A 14,730-nucleotide genomic window follows, 5' to 3' on the forward strand; every position below is an offset into this window, starting at 1 on the left:
TATAACAGAAAGGCAGGTAAGAAATATTAAACTTCATGAACTTCAAGATTCCAATAGAGCCTTCCATAAGGATCTTCTGATTGTATTTTTGTTTATTTGTCCAAAAAAAAAAAGGCAAAAAATTAAATTACCACTGGCATCATCTTCAAATTTCAGGATCAATTCTTTCTCAGTTAGTTTTCTCTGTAGACTTGGCTACTTAGATTAAGCCAAAGGCAGTTAGTTCTTCAGGGATATAGGAAGGATCACTCAGTGCAATACTTGAAATATTTTTAAATCTCTTTTAAAAATATATATGTATGATCATGTGATTTTTCTCCTTTATTTTGTTACTATAGTGTATTACACTGATCAGTTTGCATATGTTGACCCATTCTTGTGTCCCTGGAATTAACCACACTTGATCATGTTGTATTATCTTTTTAATGTGTTATATTCTATTTGATAGTATTTTGTTTAAAAGTTTTGCATGCATAGTCATCAGATATTTGGACTGTATCTTCTTTTATTGTGTTGTCCTTGCTGGGTTTTGGTATCAGTGTAATGTTTGTCTCAGTAGTTACAAAAAAAGCATTTGACAAGGTACACCATTCATTTATGATTAAAACACTCAATAAAATGGGTATATAAAGAAAGTGTTTCAACATCATAAAGGCCATATATGACAAACCCTTAGCTAATATCAGACTCAGTGGTAAAAAACTCAACGTCTAAGATCAGGAACAAGACAAAGATGTTCACTTTCACCACTGTTATTCAGCAGAGTCCTGGAAGTTCTAGCCAGAGCAGTCAGAAAGGAGAAAGAAATAAAAAGCATCCAAATTGAGAATGAAAAAGTAAAATTGTCACTTTTTGCAGAGACCTGATATTTTACATAGAAAACCTTAAAGACTCCACCAAAAAGAAATACTATTAAAAACAATAAAAAAATAAAATAAAGTTGCAGGGTACAAAATCAATGTACAAAAATTTATTGCATTGTTATATACTAACTAAAATTTTTAAAAGACTTTAAATTTTCATTTGTAAGCATAACAAAAATAATAACATAACTATGAAGAAACTTAACAAAATGTAAAGGGCCTATACACTGAAACTATAAGACAGTACTGGAGGAAATTGAAGAAGACCCAAAGAAATGGAAAGATATTCTGTGTTCATGGATTAGAAGAATAAACATACAATATTTAAAATGGTCACATTACCTAAATCAACATATAGATTTACTGGAAACCTCATCACAATCTTAATGACAGTTTTCAAAGAATAGAACAAAAATATATCAAATTTGTACGGAACCACAAAAGATAGCCAAAGCAATCCTGAGGGAGGGAAAAGCTGGAGTGATCAGTCTCTGACTTTAAATTATACTATAAAGCTATAATTAAAATAGTATGGTATTGGCAAAACAGACATACAGGCCAATGGAACAGAATTGAGACCTCAGATTTAAACTAACATTTGTTGAGAAATTAATTTTTTTTATTCTTTAGTATTTAGAAAATTAAATTTAACAGGGTGATATTGATCAATAAGAGTACATAGGTTTCAGGTAAATATTTCTATGGCATTTGAACTGGTGATTATATTGTATACCAATCACACAAAGTCAAATCATTTTCCATCACAATATATTTGTCCCTCTCTACTCCCTTCCCCCAACTCTTTTCTCAGATCCCTCTGCCCCCAGTAACCAATTCACTTTTATTTATGCTCGTGAGTCTCAGTTTTATTTCCCACCTCTGTGTGAAATCATACAGTTTTTAGCTTTTTCTGATTTACTTAATTCACTCAGTGTAATTTTCTCAAGGCCCATCCATGTTGTTGTAAATGTCAACATGTCTTCATTTCTTATGATTAAGTAGTATTCCATTGTATATATGTACCACATCTTCTTTATCAAATTCTCTATTGGAGGAAACTTGGGTCGTTTCCATGTGTTGGCCACTGTGAATAATACTGCAATGAACATGGCAGTGCATGTGTCTTTATGTGCCAATGTTTTCAAGTTTTGGGGATAGATATCCAGTAGTGACATTGCTGGGTTATATGGCAATCCAATTCTTAGTTTTTTGAGGAACCACCATACTTTCTTCCATAATGGCATTCCCACCAGCAGTGAATGAGGGTTCCTTTTTCGACACAACATCTCCAATACTTGTTATTACCTATTTTATTGATAATAGCCGATCTAACAGGTGTGAGGTTGTTTCTCATAATTTTGATTTGCATTTCTCTAATAACTAGTGAGCCTAAGCATCTTTTCATATATCTGTTGGCCATTTGTATGTCTTTTTTTTTGTAGAAAAATTTTATAAGAGATTATTTGAGTCAAACAAAAGACACACCTGGAAGCATGATATCAACATACAGAAAATACTCCCAAGAATAAAAAATTTTAAATTTCCTTATACATTTGAAGTTAAAGAGGGAACATAAGGAAGAGTACATGAAGGAGAGAAAAAGAAATACAGGGAAATTTTTTTTACTGAATTACAGGATAGCTAACAATATTATGAGCCCCCTTAAGGGTGGTTCACACTTCCAAGGGCTCTGAAAAAGAGAAGCACACTGGTGCTTCAAAGGTGTTAACCTGGATGCACAAGAAAAATGGAAAGGGCTTGACTAGGACAAAGATAAAATTTTCTCTAGGACAAATGTGTAGCTACCCACCATGACCTGCCCAATTAGGTATTAGTTTTATTTATTTTTTCTTAATTTTTATTTATTCTAATTATTGTGTTTACATAGATTCAAATGTCCCCCAAATATATCTTTCCCCCACCCCCATGTTCACCTCAACAATCCCCTGCTCCCTCCCCCCAATACCTTCCCCCTTTCCCTCCAGGATGTCTGCTCTCCATAATGCTGCATTATGTATATATAACTTCACTAATCTCTTTCCCTTCTCTGATCCCATCCTCTCATCCCCTTTCCCTCTGACCGCTTTCCCTCTCGTCCCATTGATCCCATTTCTGCATCTATTCCATTACTCAGTTCACATTGTTTATTAGATTCCTCAAATGAGTGAGGTCAAATGGTATTTTTCTTTCTCTACCTGGCTTATTTCACTTAGCATAATAGTCTCCAGGTCCATCCATATTGTCACAAAAGGTAAGATTTCCTCTTTTTGTTCATAGCCATGTAGTATTCCATTGTGAATATGTACCACTGCTTTTTAATCCACTGGTCCACTGACGTACACTTGGGCTGTGTCCAGATCTTGGATATTGTAAACAATGCCGCCATAAACATGGGAATGCATTTCTTCTTTTGAATCAGTGATTTGGTATTCTTAGGATATATTACTAAAAGTGGGATGGCTGGTTCAAAAGGCCATTCCACTTTTAAATTTTGAGGAATCTTCATACTGTTTTTCACAGTGGCTGCACCACTCTGCATTCCCACCAGCAGTACAGGAGGGTTCCCTTTTCTCCATATCCTCACCAGCACTTATTATGTGTTGTTTTGTTAATGAACACCATTCTGACTGGTGTGAGGTGGTATCTCCTTGTGGTTTTAATTTGCATTTCTCTAATGATTAGTGATGTTGAACATTTTTTCATATGCTTATTTTCCATCTGTATGTCCTCTTTGGAGAAGTGTCTATTCATTTCTCTTGCCCATTTTTTGATTGGATTGTTTACCTTCTTGGTATTGAGTTTTAGAAGTTTTTTATAAATTTTGGTTATTAATCCCTTATCAGATGTATTGTCGAATATGTTCTCCCACTGTGTGGTTTGTCTTTTTCTTTTGTTCATATTGTCTTTAGCTGTGCAAAAGCTTTTTAGTTTGATATGGTCCCATTTGTTCATCCTGCCCTTTATTTCCCTTGCCTGTGGAGATAAATCAGCAAATATATTGCTGCGAGAGATGTCAGAGAGCTTACTGCCTATTTTTTCTTCCAAGATGCTTATAGTTTCAGGACTTACATTTAAGTCTTTTATTCATTTTGAGTTTATTTTTGTGAATGGTGTAAATTGATGGTGTAGTTTTATTTTTTTGCAAGTACCTGTCCAATTTTCCCAACACCATTTCTTAAGGAAGCTGTCTTTACTCCATTGTACACTCTTACGTCCTTTGTTAAATATCAATTGTCCATAAAAGTGTGGGTTCACTTCTGGGTTCTCTGTTCTGTTTCATTGATCTGTATGCCTGTTCTATGGCAGTACCAAGCTGTTTTAAGTACAATGGCCTTGTAGTATAACTTGATATCAGGAAGTGTGATACCACGCACTCCACTTTATTCTTCTTTTTCAAGATTGCTGAGGCTATTCATGTTCTTTTTTGGTTCTATATAAATTTTGGAATATTTGTTCTATATCTTTGAAGTATGACATTGGTATTTTAATAGGAACTGCATTGAATTTTAGATTGCTTTAGGTAATATACACATTTTAATAATGTTTATTCTTCCTATCCATGAACATGGTATATGTTTCCACTTGTTTGTATCTTCCTTGATTTTTTTTTATCAGTGTTTTATAATTTTCCTAGTACAAATCTTTAACCTCCTTGGTTAAATTTACTCCTAAATATGTATATTTGTTTTTTTCCATAGTGAAGGTGATTGTTTCCTTAATTTCTCTTTCAGACAGTTCATTGTTGATGTATAAAAATGCCACTAATTTCTGAGTATTGATTTTACATCCTGCCACATTGCTAAATTCATTTATCAGGTCTAGTAGTTTTTTGACTGAGACTAGGGTTTTCTATGTATATTATCATGTCATCAGCCAATAATGACAGTTTTACTTGTTCTTTGCCAATTTGGATGCCTTTTATTTCTTCTTCTTGTCTTATTGCTGTGGCTAAGACTTCCAGAACTATGTTGAGTAAGAGTGATGAAAGGGGGCGTCCCTGCCTTGTTCCTGATCTTAAGGGGATTGCTTTTAATTTTTACCCATTGAGTATGATGTTCGCTGTGGGTTTGTCATGGATGGCCTTCATCATGTTGAGGTATGTTCCCCGTATTCTCACTTTGCTGAGAGTTTTGATCATAAATGGGTGCTGGATTTTATCAAATGCTTTTTCTGTGTCTGTTGATGTTATCATGTGATTTTTTTCTTCCTTTTGTTTATGTGATGAATCACAATGATTGATTTGCAAATATTGTATCACCCTTGCCTCACCAAAATAAATTCCACTTGATCATGATGTATGATTTTTTTTTCATGTGTTGCTGGATCTAGTTTGGTAATATTTTTATAAGAATTTTGGCATCTAAGTTTATCAAGAATATTGGCCTATAGTTTATAGTTCTCTTTCTTTGTAGTGTGTTTGCCTGGTTTTGGATGAGCAATAATCTCGCCTCATAAAAGGAGCTTGGAAGTGTTCCCTCTCTTGAATTTTTTGAAATAACTTAAGAAGGATAAGAGTTAGTTCTTCTTTGAATATTTGGTAAAATTTTTTTGTGAAGCCATCTGGCCCCGGACTTTTGTTTGTTGGGAGTTTTTTGATAACTGTTTCAATCTCAATTATTGTAATCAGTCTGTTTAGGTTTTCTGATTCTTTCTGATTGGTTTTTGAAAGATTATGTGTTTGAAGAAATTTGTCCATTTACCTAGGTTGTGTAACAGTTGGCATACAGTTCTTCATAGTATTATCTTACAATCCTTTGTATTTCTACTGTGTCAGTTGTTAGTTCTCCACTCTCATTTATAATTTTATTTATTTGAGTCCTCTCTCTTTTTTTTTGTGGTGAGACTGGTTAAAGGTTCATCAATTTTGTTTACCTTTTCAAAGAACCAGCTCTTGGTTTCATTGATCTTCTGTATTATTTATTTATTTTTTTAGCATCTATGCCATTTATTTCTGGACTGATCTTTATTATTTATTTCCTTCTTCTACTTCCTCTAGGTTTTACTTGCTGTTCTTTTTCTAGTTCTTTTAGATGTAGGCTTAAGGTGTTTATTTGAGCTTTTTCTTTCTTTTTAAGGTATGCCTGTAAGGCTATGAATTTCCCTCTCAGGACTGCTTTTGCTGTGTCCCATAAAATTTGAGTTTTTGTGTTTATTTTCACTTGTTTCAAGGAAATTTTGATATCTTTTCTGATCTCATTGTTAACCCATTCATTATTTATTAACATGCTATTTAGTCTCAAAGTATTTGAATGTTTTTTAAATTTTTCTATTGTAGTTGATTTCTAGTTTCATGTCATTGTGATCAGAGAAGATGCTTGATATTATTTCAATCTTCTTAAATTTATTAAGACTCATTTTGTGTCTAAACATGTGGTCTATCCTAGAGAATGTACCATGAGTACTTGAAATAATGTATATACTGCATTAGAGTGAAAGGTTCTGAAGATGTCTATTAAATCCAGTTGATGTAGTGTGTCCTTTAAGGCTGCTGTTTCTTTGTTAATTTTCTTTCTTGAGGATCTATGCAGTGATGTTAGTGGGGTATTGAAATTCCCTACTGTTATAGTATTGCTGTTGATCTCACCCTTTATGTTCATCAAAGTCTGCTTTATATATTTAGGTGCTCCTATATTAGATGCATAGATATTTATAATGGTTATCTCTTCTGTTGGATTGCTCCCTTTATCATTGTGTAGTGACTTTCTTTATCCCTTACTATAGTCTTTGTTTTAAAGTCTATTTTGTCAGATATTAGTATTGCTACCCCAGGTTTTTTTTTCATTTGCATTTGCACAAAATATTTTTCCCCATCCTTTTACTTTCAGTTTATGTGTATTTTTTTGTTTTGAGGTAGGTCTCCTGTAGACAGCATACACAGGTCCTGTTATCTTATATATTCAACTACCCTGTGTCTTTTGATTGGAGCAGTTAAGCCATTTACATTTAAGGTTATTATTGATATATAGTTGTTTATTGCCATTTTTGTTTAAATCCACATTTCTCTTTTACTAGACATTTTTTCTTCTTTTTTTCTGTCTATAGTAGGCCCCTTACCATTTCTTGTAGCATTTATTGGTTTGGTTGTGATGAATTCCTTGAGTTTTTCTTTCTTTCTTTTTTTTTTTTTTTGGTCTGGGAAGCTTTTTATTTCTCCTTCAATTTTAAATGATAGCATTGCTGGATAAAGAAACCTGGGTTGTAGGATTTTGTTCTGCATTACTTTGAATATATCTTGCCATTCCATTCTGGCCTGAAGTATTTCTGTTGAAAAGTCAGATGTCATCCTTATGGGAGCTCTTTTGTATGTTATTGACTGTTTTTCTCTTGCAGTTTTTAGTATTTTATTTTTTATATCTTAGCTTTGGTATTTTGATTGTGATGTGTCTTGGTATAGGTCCATTTGGGTTTTTTTTATTTAATGAGGTCCCTCTGCTTTTTGAACTTGTATAACTCTTTCCTGCATCAATTTAGGGAAATTTTCAGCTATAATTTCTTCTATCAGGTTCTCTATCCTTTATTCTTTCTCTTCTCCTTTGGGAATCCCTATTATGCAGATTTTGTTTCTCTTCATGTTGTCACAGAGTTCTCTTAGAGTTTCCTCAGATTTTTTGATCCTCTTACTTTTTGCTGTTCTGTTATCGTGCTTTTGCTTATCTTGTCCTCTAAGTCAATGATTTGATCCTCTGCTTCAACCAGCCTGCTTTTCATTCTTTCTAATGTAGTCTTCATTTCTGATATAGTGTTTGTTATTTCTGTTTGGTTCTTTTTTATTATTTCAGTTTCCTGTTTGATGCTTACAATTTCTTATTTAGGTGCTGATTAAGTCCATCCATTGTAGCTTTGAGATCCTTAAGCATCCTAACAATCATTATTTTAAACTCTGCATCTGGTAATTTGATTACTTCTATTTCATTCAGATCTTCTTCTGGAGATTTTCCTTGTTGATTCACATGGCTTATGTTCCTCTGTCTTCCCATTGTTTCTGTTTGTGGTTTGTAGGCTTGTTCGAATTGTGGTCTTCTTAACAAGTAGAGCCTCTCTTCAGTTTTCTATAGCTTAACTGGGTCAGGTGTTAGGAACCCCTCCTTACGATTTCACACTAACAAGGGTTGTTAGGTCCTGAACTGATGCTCTTTGTATCTAGCCACTGGATGTGCCCTCCCTGAACCTTCTTGGCCAGAGCCTGGCGCAGACCAGTGGGGATCTCTGCCTGTGACTGGCCTTTTCTATCTTTTGGAACAAGGGGTGATCCAGATCCTGTGGCTGCCTCTGCTGAGCCCAGGTGCCATTGTTAATAACAACTTAGGCTGGCGTTTATTTACTTTTGGCCTGGAGGATGTTCATTTAAATGTTCAGGTTCCCCTGAGATCCAATTTTCTTCCATCTTTTATTGGTGGCTACTTATTTGGCTCAGTACTATAAATCAGGGGTAATGTAAGGTATTGGATGTGGTTTGCCCCTTAGCCTCAGGTGTCGTTCTATCCAACCTTCTTTTTTATTTTTTTTATTTTATATTTTTCTTTCTTTTCAGCCCTCAGAAGGGTGTGGCCACGAGTCCAATGGGTGTGCCCTTTGTGTTCCCAAGGTGCCATCTGTCTGCAGGCCCGCCACCACCACTGCTGCCACCTTGGGCATTCAGGCACAGGCATGGCTGGCACCAACCCGCTGCTGCGGTTGCTGCAGTTTCTGCCTTGCCTCCGCAGGTGGGACTGTGCAAGTGTGCCTGGTCTGCAAGCCCGAGCTGGCTCCCAGCCTCTGCCCTGCCCCCATGAGCCGGCCCGCTTTTGAGTGCCCAGGCCTGAAACCTGGGCCGGTTCCCAGGCTCTGTCCTGCCCCCATGGGCAGGACTGTTTTTGTATGTCCAGGCTGCATGCCTTGCCTTGTCCCCCATGGCCTCTGCCCACTCCCATGGGCCGGACTGAACTCTTGCTCTGGGTTGTAAGCCTTGGCTGGTTCCTGGTCTCCACACACATCACCCCACAGGGCTTCATTCACATGTCCGAGCTGCAAGTCTTTGCTGCCCCAGCCTCTGCCCAGCCTCTGCAGGTCAGACTGCGTTCATGTGTCCAGGTTGTAAGCCTTGGCTGTCCTAGCCTCTGCCTACCCCGTGGCCCAGGCTACAAGCCGGGGCTGGCTTCCACCCCCCCCCCAGCGGGCGAGACTGTGTTCATGCACTTGGACCACAGCCGTGGCCAGCTCCTGCCTTCTGCTCTGCAGACAGGACCTCGCTCCCACATCCTGCTGCCACCCACCCTCCTGTGAGCACTCAGCAGTGTGGGGGTGGCGTTGTAGCTTAGACCTCAGTATCCAATACTGTATCCCTGACTGGCTCCCTGCTTCTAAGCGACTCTGCTCTATGTGCCGTGGGAGAGCTTCCATTTGGCTGATGACCTGCTTCCTTTTGCTGTATTGCTGGTTCCAGGAAAAATATTCACTTTAGATTTGGGGAGTGACTCATACCAGGGGTTAGAGTGGCTGTCCCTTAAAGTGTTTCTCCCTGTGCCTCTTAGATTACACTGTCTTCCTGCTTGTCTGGTCCTCTCAGCTCTCTCTTTCCCCCAGAGCCCTGGGTGAGTGGTTGTGAAAGAGGTTTTTTGTGCGGTTCCTTTAAGACAAGTTCTGGGTCTGAGAAATTTGTCTCTTTCTCGCAAATAGTATCCTGGCTTGTTTTGCAGCTAAATACTGTTTGTATGCCTCTTCTAGGCTCTGGGTCTGCAGGCTGGGGCTTTGGTCCTGGGGCCCAGGACCCTCCCCTCTCCAGTAAAACCCCACCACCATGTGAGTCCCTCCGGGCCGCGGCTTGCTCCCGGGAGCTAAGCAACCCTCTCCACGTTTCTGCTTTTCCTACCAGTCTCAGTGTGGCCTCTTCAGTGATCTTTGGTTATAGATTTCTCTTGGTTTAGGCCAAAGTTGGTTTTTCCAGATGAAGGTTCTCAAAATTAAGATGTAATATTCTTTGGTTTTGGGAGATGGAAGTTGTAACGTCCGCCTACTCCATTGCTATCTTGCCATCCCCTTTTTTACTTTTTACTGCCTTCTCTCCTGTTATAATTTCTTATGTAGAATACTCTGAAAATGAACAATAAACATTTTAATTTAGCACAACTGTGTCATATTTTTTTCAGGCAGGTAAGATTATAAGCATGTATACAAGGAATTTTTTTACCCAAACTAAATTGCAGACTAAAGACTAAAAAAGTAAATATCTTTTTCTATCCTTTAAATGTTATACCCTTAATGTCTCCTCTAACTCTAGATAAAACTCTTGTTATATAGGTTAGTGGACACCACAGCCTGAAGCCTTATCTATGAGAGAGCAGAAACCACTCGTATGTCTGCAGTTCTGGAATACTTCAGAGGTTGTACTGATAGAACTGGAAGAGGACCATGTGTAACTATTAATATATTATCAAGTCAAAACTTGTTTTTACCGTGGGGAGGAGAGCTTGTGATGAGAATTCGGAAGATTATAATATCAAGCACTGGCTGGGTAGCTCAGTTGGTTGAGCATTGTCCCAGTACACCAAGATTGCAGGGCACATACAAGAATCAACAAATGAATGTATAAATATGTCGAACAACAAACTGATGTTTTTCTCTCTCTCTCCTGACCTCTCTTTCTAGAATTAATAAACATAATTTATTAAAAATATTATAAAATTTCCTTTGAGATGTTTATTGAGACCAAAATAATGTCTACAATTATAATAACTAAATATTGCCATTTTCCTTTCTAGTGTGTATGTACAGAGAGCCATCATTACATGAAATTGGAGAAAAACAAGGGCGTTCAAGGAAGAGTTCTGGAACACCAACCATGAATGGAGGCAAAGTTGTGAATCAAGATTCAACATAGCCGAGAACTCTTCCCTTCATCCCTCTCTCATCCCTTCCCTTTCTTCCCTCCCCTTTATCCATTTCCTTCCAATAAATCTACCCAAGGAGAGAAAAATAAAATGACAATGCAGGACCTAGTGGCTCCCAAAATCTTCCTTTGTGTAGGACAGGAAAATTGAATCACAGCATTTCTGTTGCAATGTGGTAGGAAATGTACATGCACAAATATTAACATGTGTATAAGCAAGAGGACAATGAATTAAGACTCCACAAACATTAAACTGTGCAGTTATTAATAGAGGGCTAATTGTAACAAAGACATAACTGTAATAAAAATGAAATAAAGTTATTACCTTAAATAAAAGGGTTCTGGAGAATTGAACTTACAAATTGATGTAATAACCTAAATAGCTTAAACTCTGGGTAATGCTATGCCGAGGGCTTTGTTTTGATTTTGTAGTTCCTTCGGGCTTCTGAAATTGAGGCATACATATATCCTGTTTTCAGGATTTTTTTAAAACCATGATATTGAACATTTATTTATAGATTTTTCTAATGCCTCTAAAATATAAAACAGAATCATTTAACATCAAGAAAAATTCAAACATTTATTTTTCAAGTTATTTATGATTGTTTTAAGCAAAGGATAGTCTTATGTTGAATCTAATGGTATTAGCAGATCTATTCATTCATAAAATAAGTTTCAGGTTATCTTAAGAGAATGTCATATTTTTATCAAAGGTATTAATCTAGGATCTCATTTTTTAGTAATCTAGATAATTTTTTTTCTAAGGCTGAATTAACTTTTGGAAATTCTTTGTTATTACCATGCCTTTATGTGTTCTTACTATTTGGTCTGATTTTTAACTTTGTGGACACCTTTGAGAGTATAGGTGCATGTCTAGTTGTCTAAGCGAATTTTTTACCATCCTTTGCAGCAGAATAGAAGGAAGAGGGTTTTTACATAAGAAAATTCTTCCTAGAAAAATTGGTCAAAGCAAATTGTATCTGCCTTTGTAACTTACCAGAATTTTATGTATACAGCATTTTCCAAATTCTGCCATGATTTTGGGAGGCATGGCTGTGAAATTTCTAACTTACTATCTTATGAAGCAGGTGGCTTGTTTGTTGTTATATATGCTTGTTATAAGTGACTGTAAGTGTATCTCCTAGAACACAGAAGCGTACTTTAATAGACCAAAATTTTCAGGGGTATAGAAAAACAATATGGAATTACAGCTATGGTTTCAACAGAGTTGTGTAAGCAGCTTAAAGTAGTAAAAAAAAAAAATTCAAAATACTCAGTGTAAGACTAGGCAAATATAGCTAGGAATACTGAAGTATTAAAAAAAAATATTAGGCAAGAAATGAACATTATAGAATTGCCACGGAAAAAATAGATCTACTTAGTCCTACAAATCAGGAGTGGTGTAGAGACATCCAAATTGAAACAAAACAAAACAGAATGTTAAAAAATGTATGCAGATTTATGGATATTATCAATGAGAAGACTTAGCATGTTACTTCTCCTTTAACTCTACTGTCCAGCATGTATTGTCTCAAATATGACTCCCTAAAATATATACATTTTGCAGCAGCTCTAGGTCCTCACTTCAATGACCTTGCCATTGGTTGCTGTATTTGTTCAAGGTCACTGTAGTTTCTCTCACTCTACACAATCATTAATCTCCAATAGTGGTACATGTACTTCACCAAGTATTCTATTTATGTTATTAGGTGGTTAGGAGATAACGAAATGGAAGAATTTGCTTAATCAATTGCAAAGAAGGAAAGTTATGCATTTATGCAAGGATTTTGAACACAAATTTGAAAGAACTATCTGTTTAACCAAAATATTGGGAAAGTAACAAATAAAGACATTTAAATTTCAAAAAAAAAAAAAAAAAGGAATATTTCTCTCTAGGAAAAGAATGCCCTTATAAAAAAATTGGTTGTATTTCTCCTTGTCACTCTTGATTCAACTTGATTATAAACACACTGGTCACTTTCAGGACCAAACAAATCCAAAGCACAAAGCCTTCTTTTCTTTGAAGAAATAAAAAGAGGCTTCCACAAAATAGATCACAGGCTCATTTAGCATGAAATGACTTGAACTTTTGTGGGATGGATGCTTGCACACATGCATACACTAATCACAAACTCATCTGGTAACACAATTGACAGGTTCAAAAAGTGTTATCAATTCCACTGATGACTTCATGACAAAATGTACTGAATCCAGTTAAATATTATAAACATATAATAGAGATACGAATCTCTGACCCAGTTCTTCCCTATCTTCTCAGTGACTGTCACCTAGAGTCACATTTGTCTCCTTCCTGACAGCAGTTGAGAAGCAGAGTTCTCACTACCCAATCTGTATATATTTTTTCTCTATATAATTTAAGCAAATGTTCACCACAATGAAATGTTTTGGATATTAGCTTTGTCTTAGTTAAAATTAATTTCAGAGAATAAGTTGGAAACCTTCTATTACTTCTGCACATTAACCTGACATAAATTGAGCACAAGTGAACATTTGTTTAACTGCTGCTTATACATAAGCTCATGAAACCCGTAATAGAAAATATCAGTATTCACTGTCTAGGTTTTCAAAAAATTAGCAAATGCAAACATAATTATCTGGTTTCCTCAAAAATTATAAGCCAGTTTGAATAGTTCATTTCTCAGGTTTATTTCAAGTAAAAGAATTCTTTACTTTGATATTCTTTATTACAATTTCTGGGTCTCAATTCATCCATCACTTATTCTTCCATAAGTGCAGAAAGCATTTTCTAAAATTCATTGGGGGTATCGCAGGAGAAATACGACTTCTAGCAAAGCTCTGTAATTGGCTATATATATATATATATATATATATATATATATATATATATATATATACGTTAAGACATGTTTATTAAGAGACCTTCTTGTAACATAAAAACACAGGGCTTGAGAATGAGGACAAAACTTTTGAGACTCATAAAGTACTTTTCTGGCCGATATACATAACTTGATTTTTAAGTTAGAAGTTTGAGGGCTAGAAACAAAATGGTGCTGAAGTTCCATTAGGTCAGAGACTTTGTGCCGCAGGGACCTTGAGGACAGCAAGTGAACCTCTTCTTGGTCATAGTAATAGTTTGGGTTTTGAATTTTACATATGAATTTTAAAGCACATTTTTAACCATAATATACTGGCCTCAATAAAGAGACATCAATTTGATGCATCAGATGCTTTATGAACCTCCTGTAATCCAGATGGCTTTTTAAAATAATTCTTTTACTTAAGAAAATGACAAAGCTATAGCTAGGTATTATATATAGATTGGTGGTCCTGTGGTGCCACTAGCAAGAGATGAGAGTATTAAAACAAAATTAACGGATCAAGAATGGCTTAATGTGTACTGAAAACTTGGAAGGTTCTAATTTAGGATGACTGATTTCTTGGAGAAGAAGCATGACAACAACAACAGTAATTTTTTTTAAACACAGACCCAGAAATAGAAAAATTTACTGTTCCACTTTCCTGGGTTAGTCTACATGGCCTTGCTCTGAGAAGGGTTTTCATGAAGTTGCTTCATTTTCATCTGCACAGGGTGAAACACAGTCAAACATAAAAATGCCCCACTTATTTTAATATCATAACTGTCTGAGGTTATTTCTCTGTCATAAATTGTAAATAGCATTTTTTTAAAAAATCAGAATCACATTTAAAACAGTGGATTGTTCTACAAATATATATGTGTACATATACATATGCTTCTGAAATAAGGATATATTATATAGAGTTTTTATTTGATATGTGGTACTTAGTCATAGGTAATCAAAATAAAGAGATTTGAATGTAAAAATTTATATATAAATATATTTCTAATGGTAGTATAAATTGCCACTTTATAATAAAAGATGAAACAGGTGGGAACAATAATCAAAGCACATTCTCCTTCAGAACTTCAGCGATTCTGAGTCCCCTCTTTGGTCCAGAGGCAACTATTTTTTTATTTCTAAAAAGTTATCTTAAAAACAA

At 35.6% G+C, this 14,730-nt stretch overlaps 1 protein-coding gene across 3 annotated transcripts in view; it reads left to right on the forward strand.

Annotated features, from left to right (window-relative positions):
• FGF12 (fibroblast growth factor 12) overlaps positions 1-13,395 on the forward strand; it is a 614,102-nt gene extending 600,707 nt beyond the window's left edge. For all 3 annotated transcript variants that reach the window (XM_066347563.1, XM_066347562.1, XM_066347561.1), the window contains one exon: positions 10,601-13,395. In XM_066347563.1, the coding sequence (XP_066203660.1) occupies positions 10,601-10,719 (119 nt within the window). In that variant the 3' untranslated portion in view covers positions 10,720-13,395. The remainder of the gene's footprint in view (positions 1-10,600) is intronic.
• The last annotated feature ends 1,335 nt before the right edge of the window (positions 13,396-14,730 follow it).

The sequence above is a fragment of the Saccopteryx leptura genome, chromosome 8, assembly GCF_036850995.1.
Source record: "Saccopteryx leptura isolate mSacLep1 chromosome 8, mSacLep1_pri_phased_curated, whole genome shotgun sequence".
NCBI classification, from domain to species: domain Eukaryota; kingdom Metazoa; phylum Chordata; class Mammalia; order Chiroptera; family Emballonuridae; genus Saccopteryx; species Saccopteryx leptura.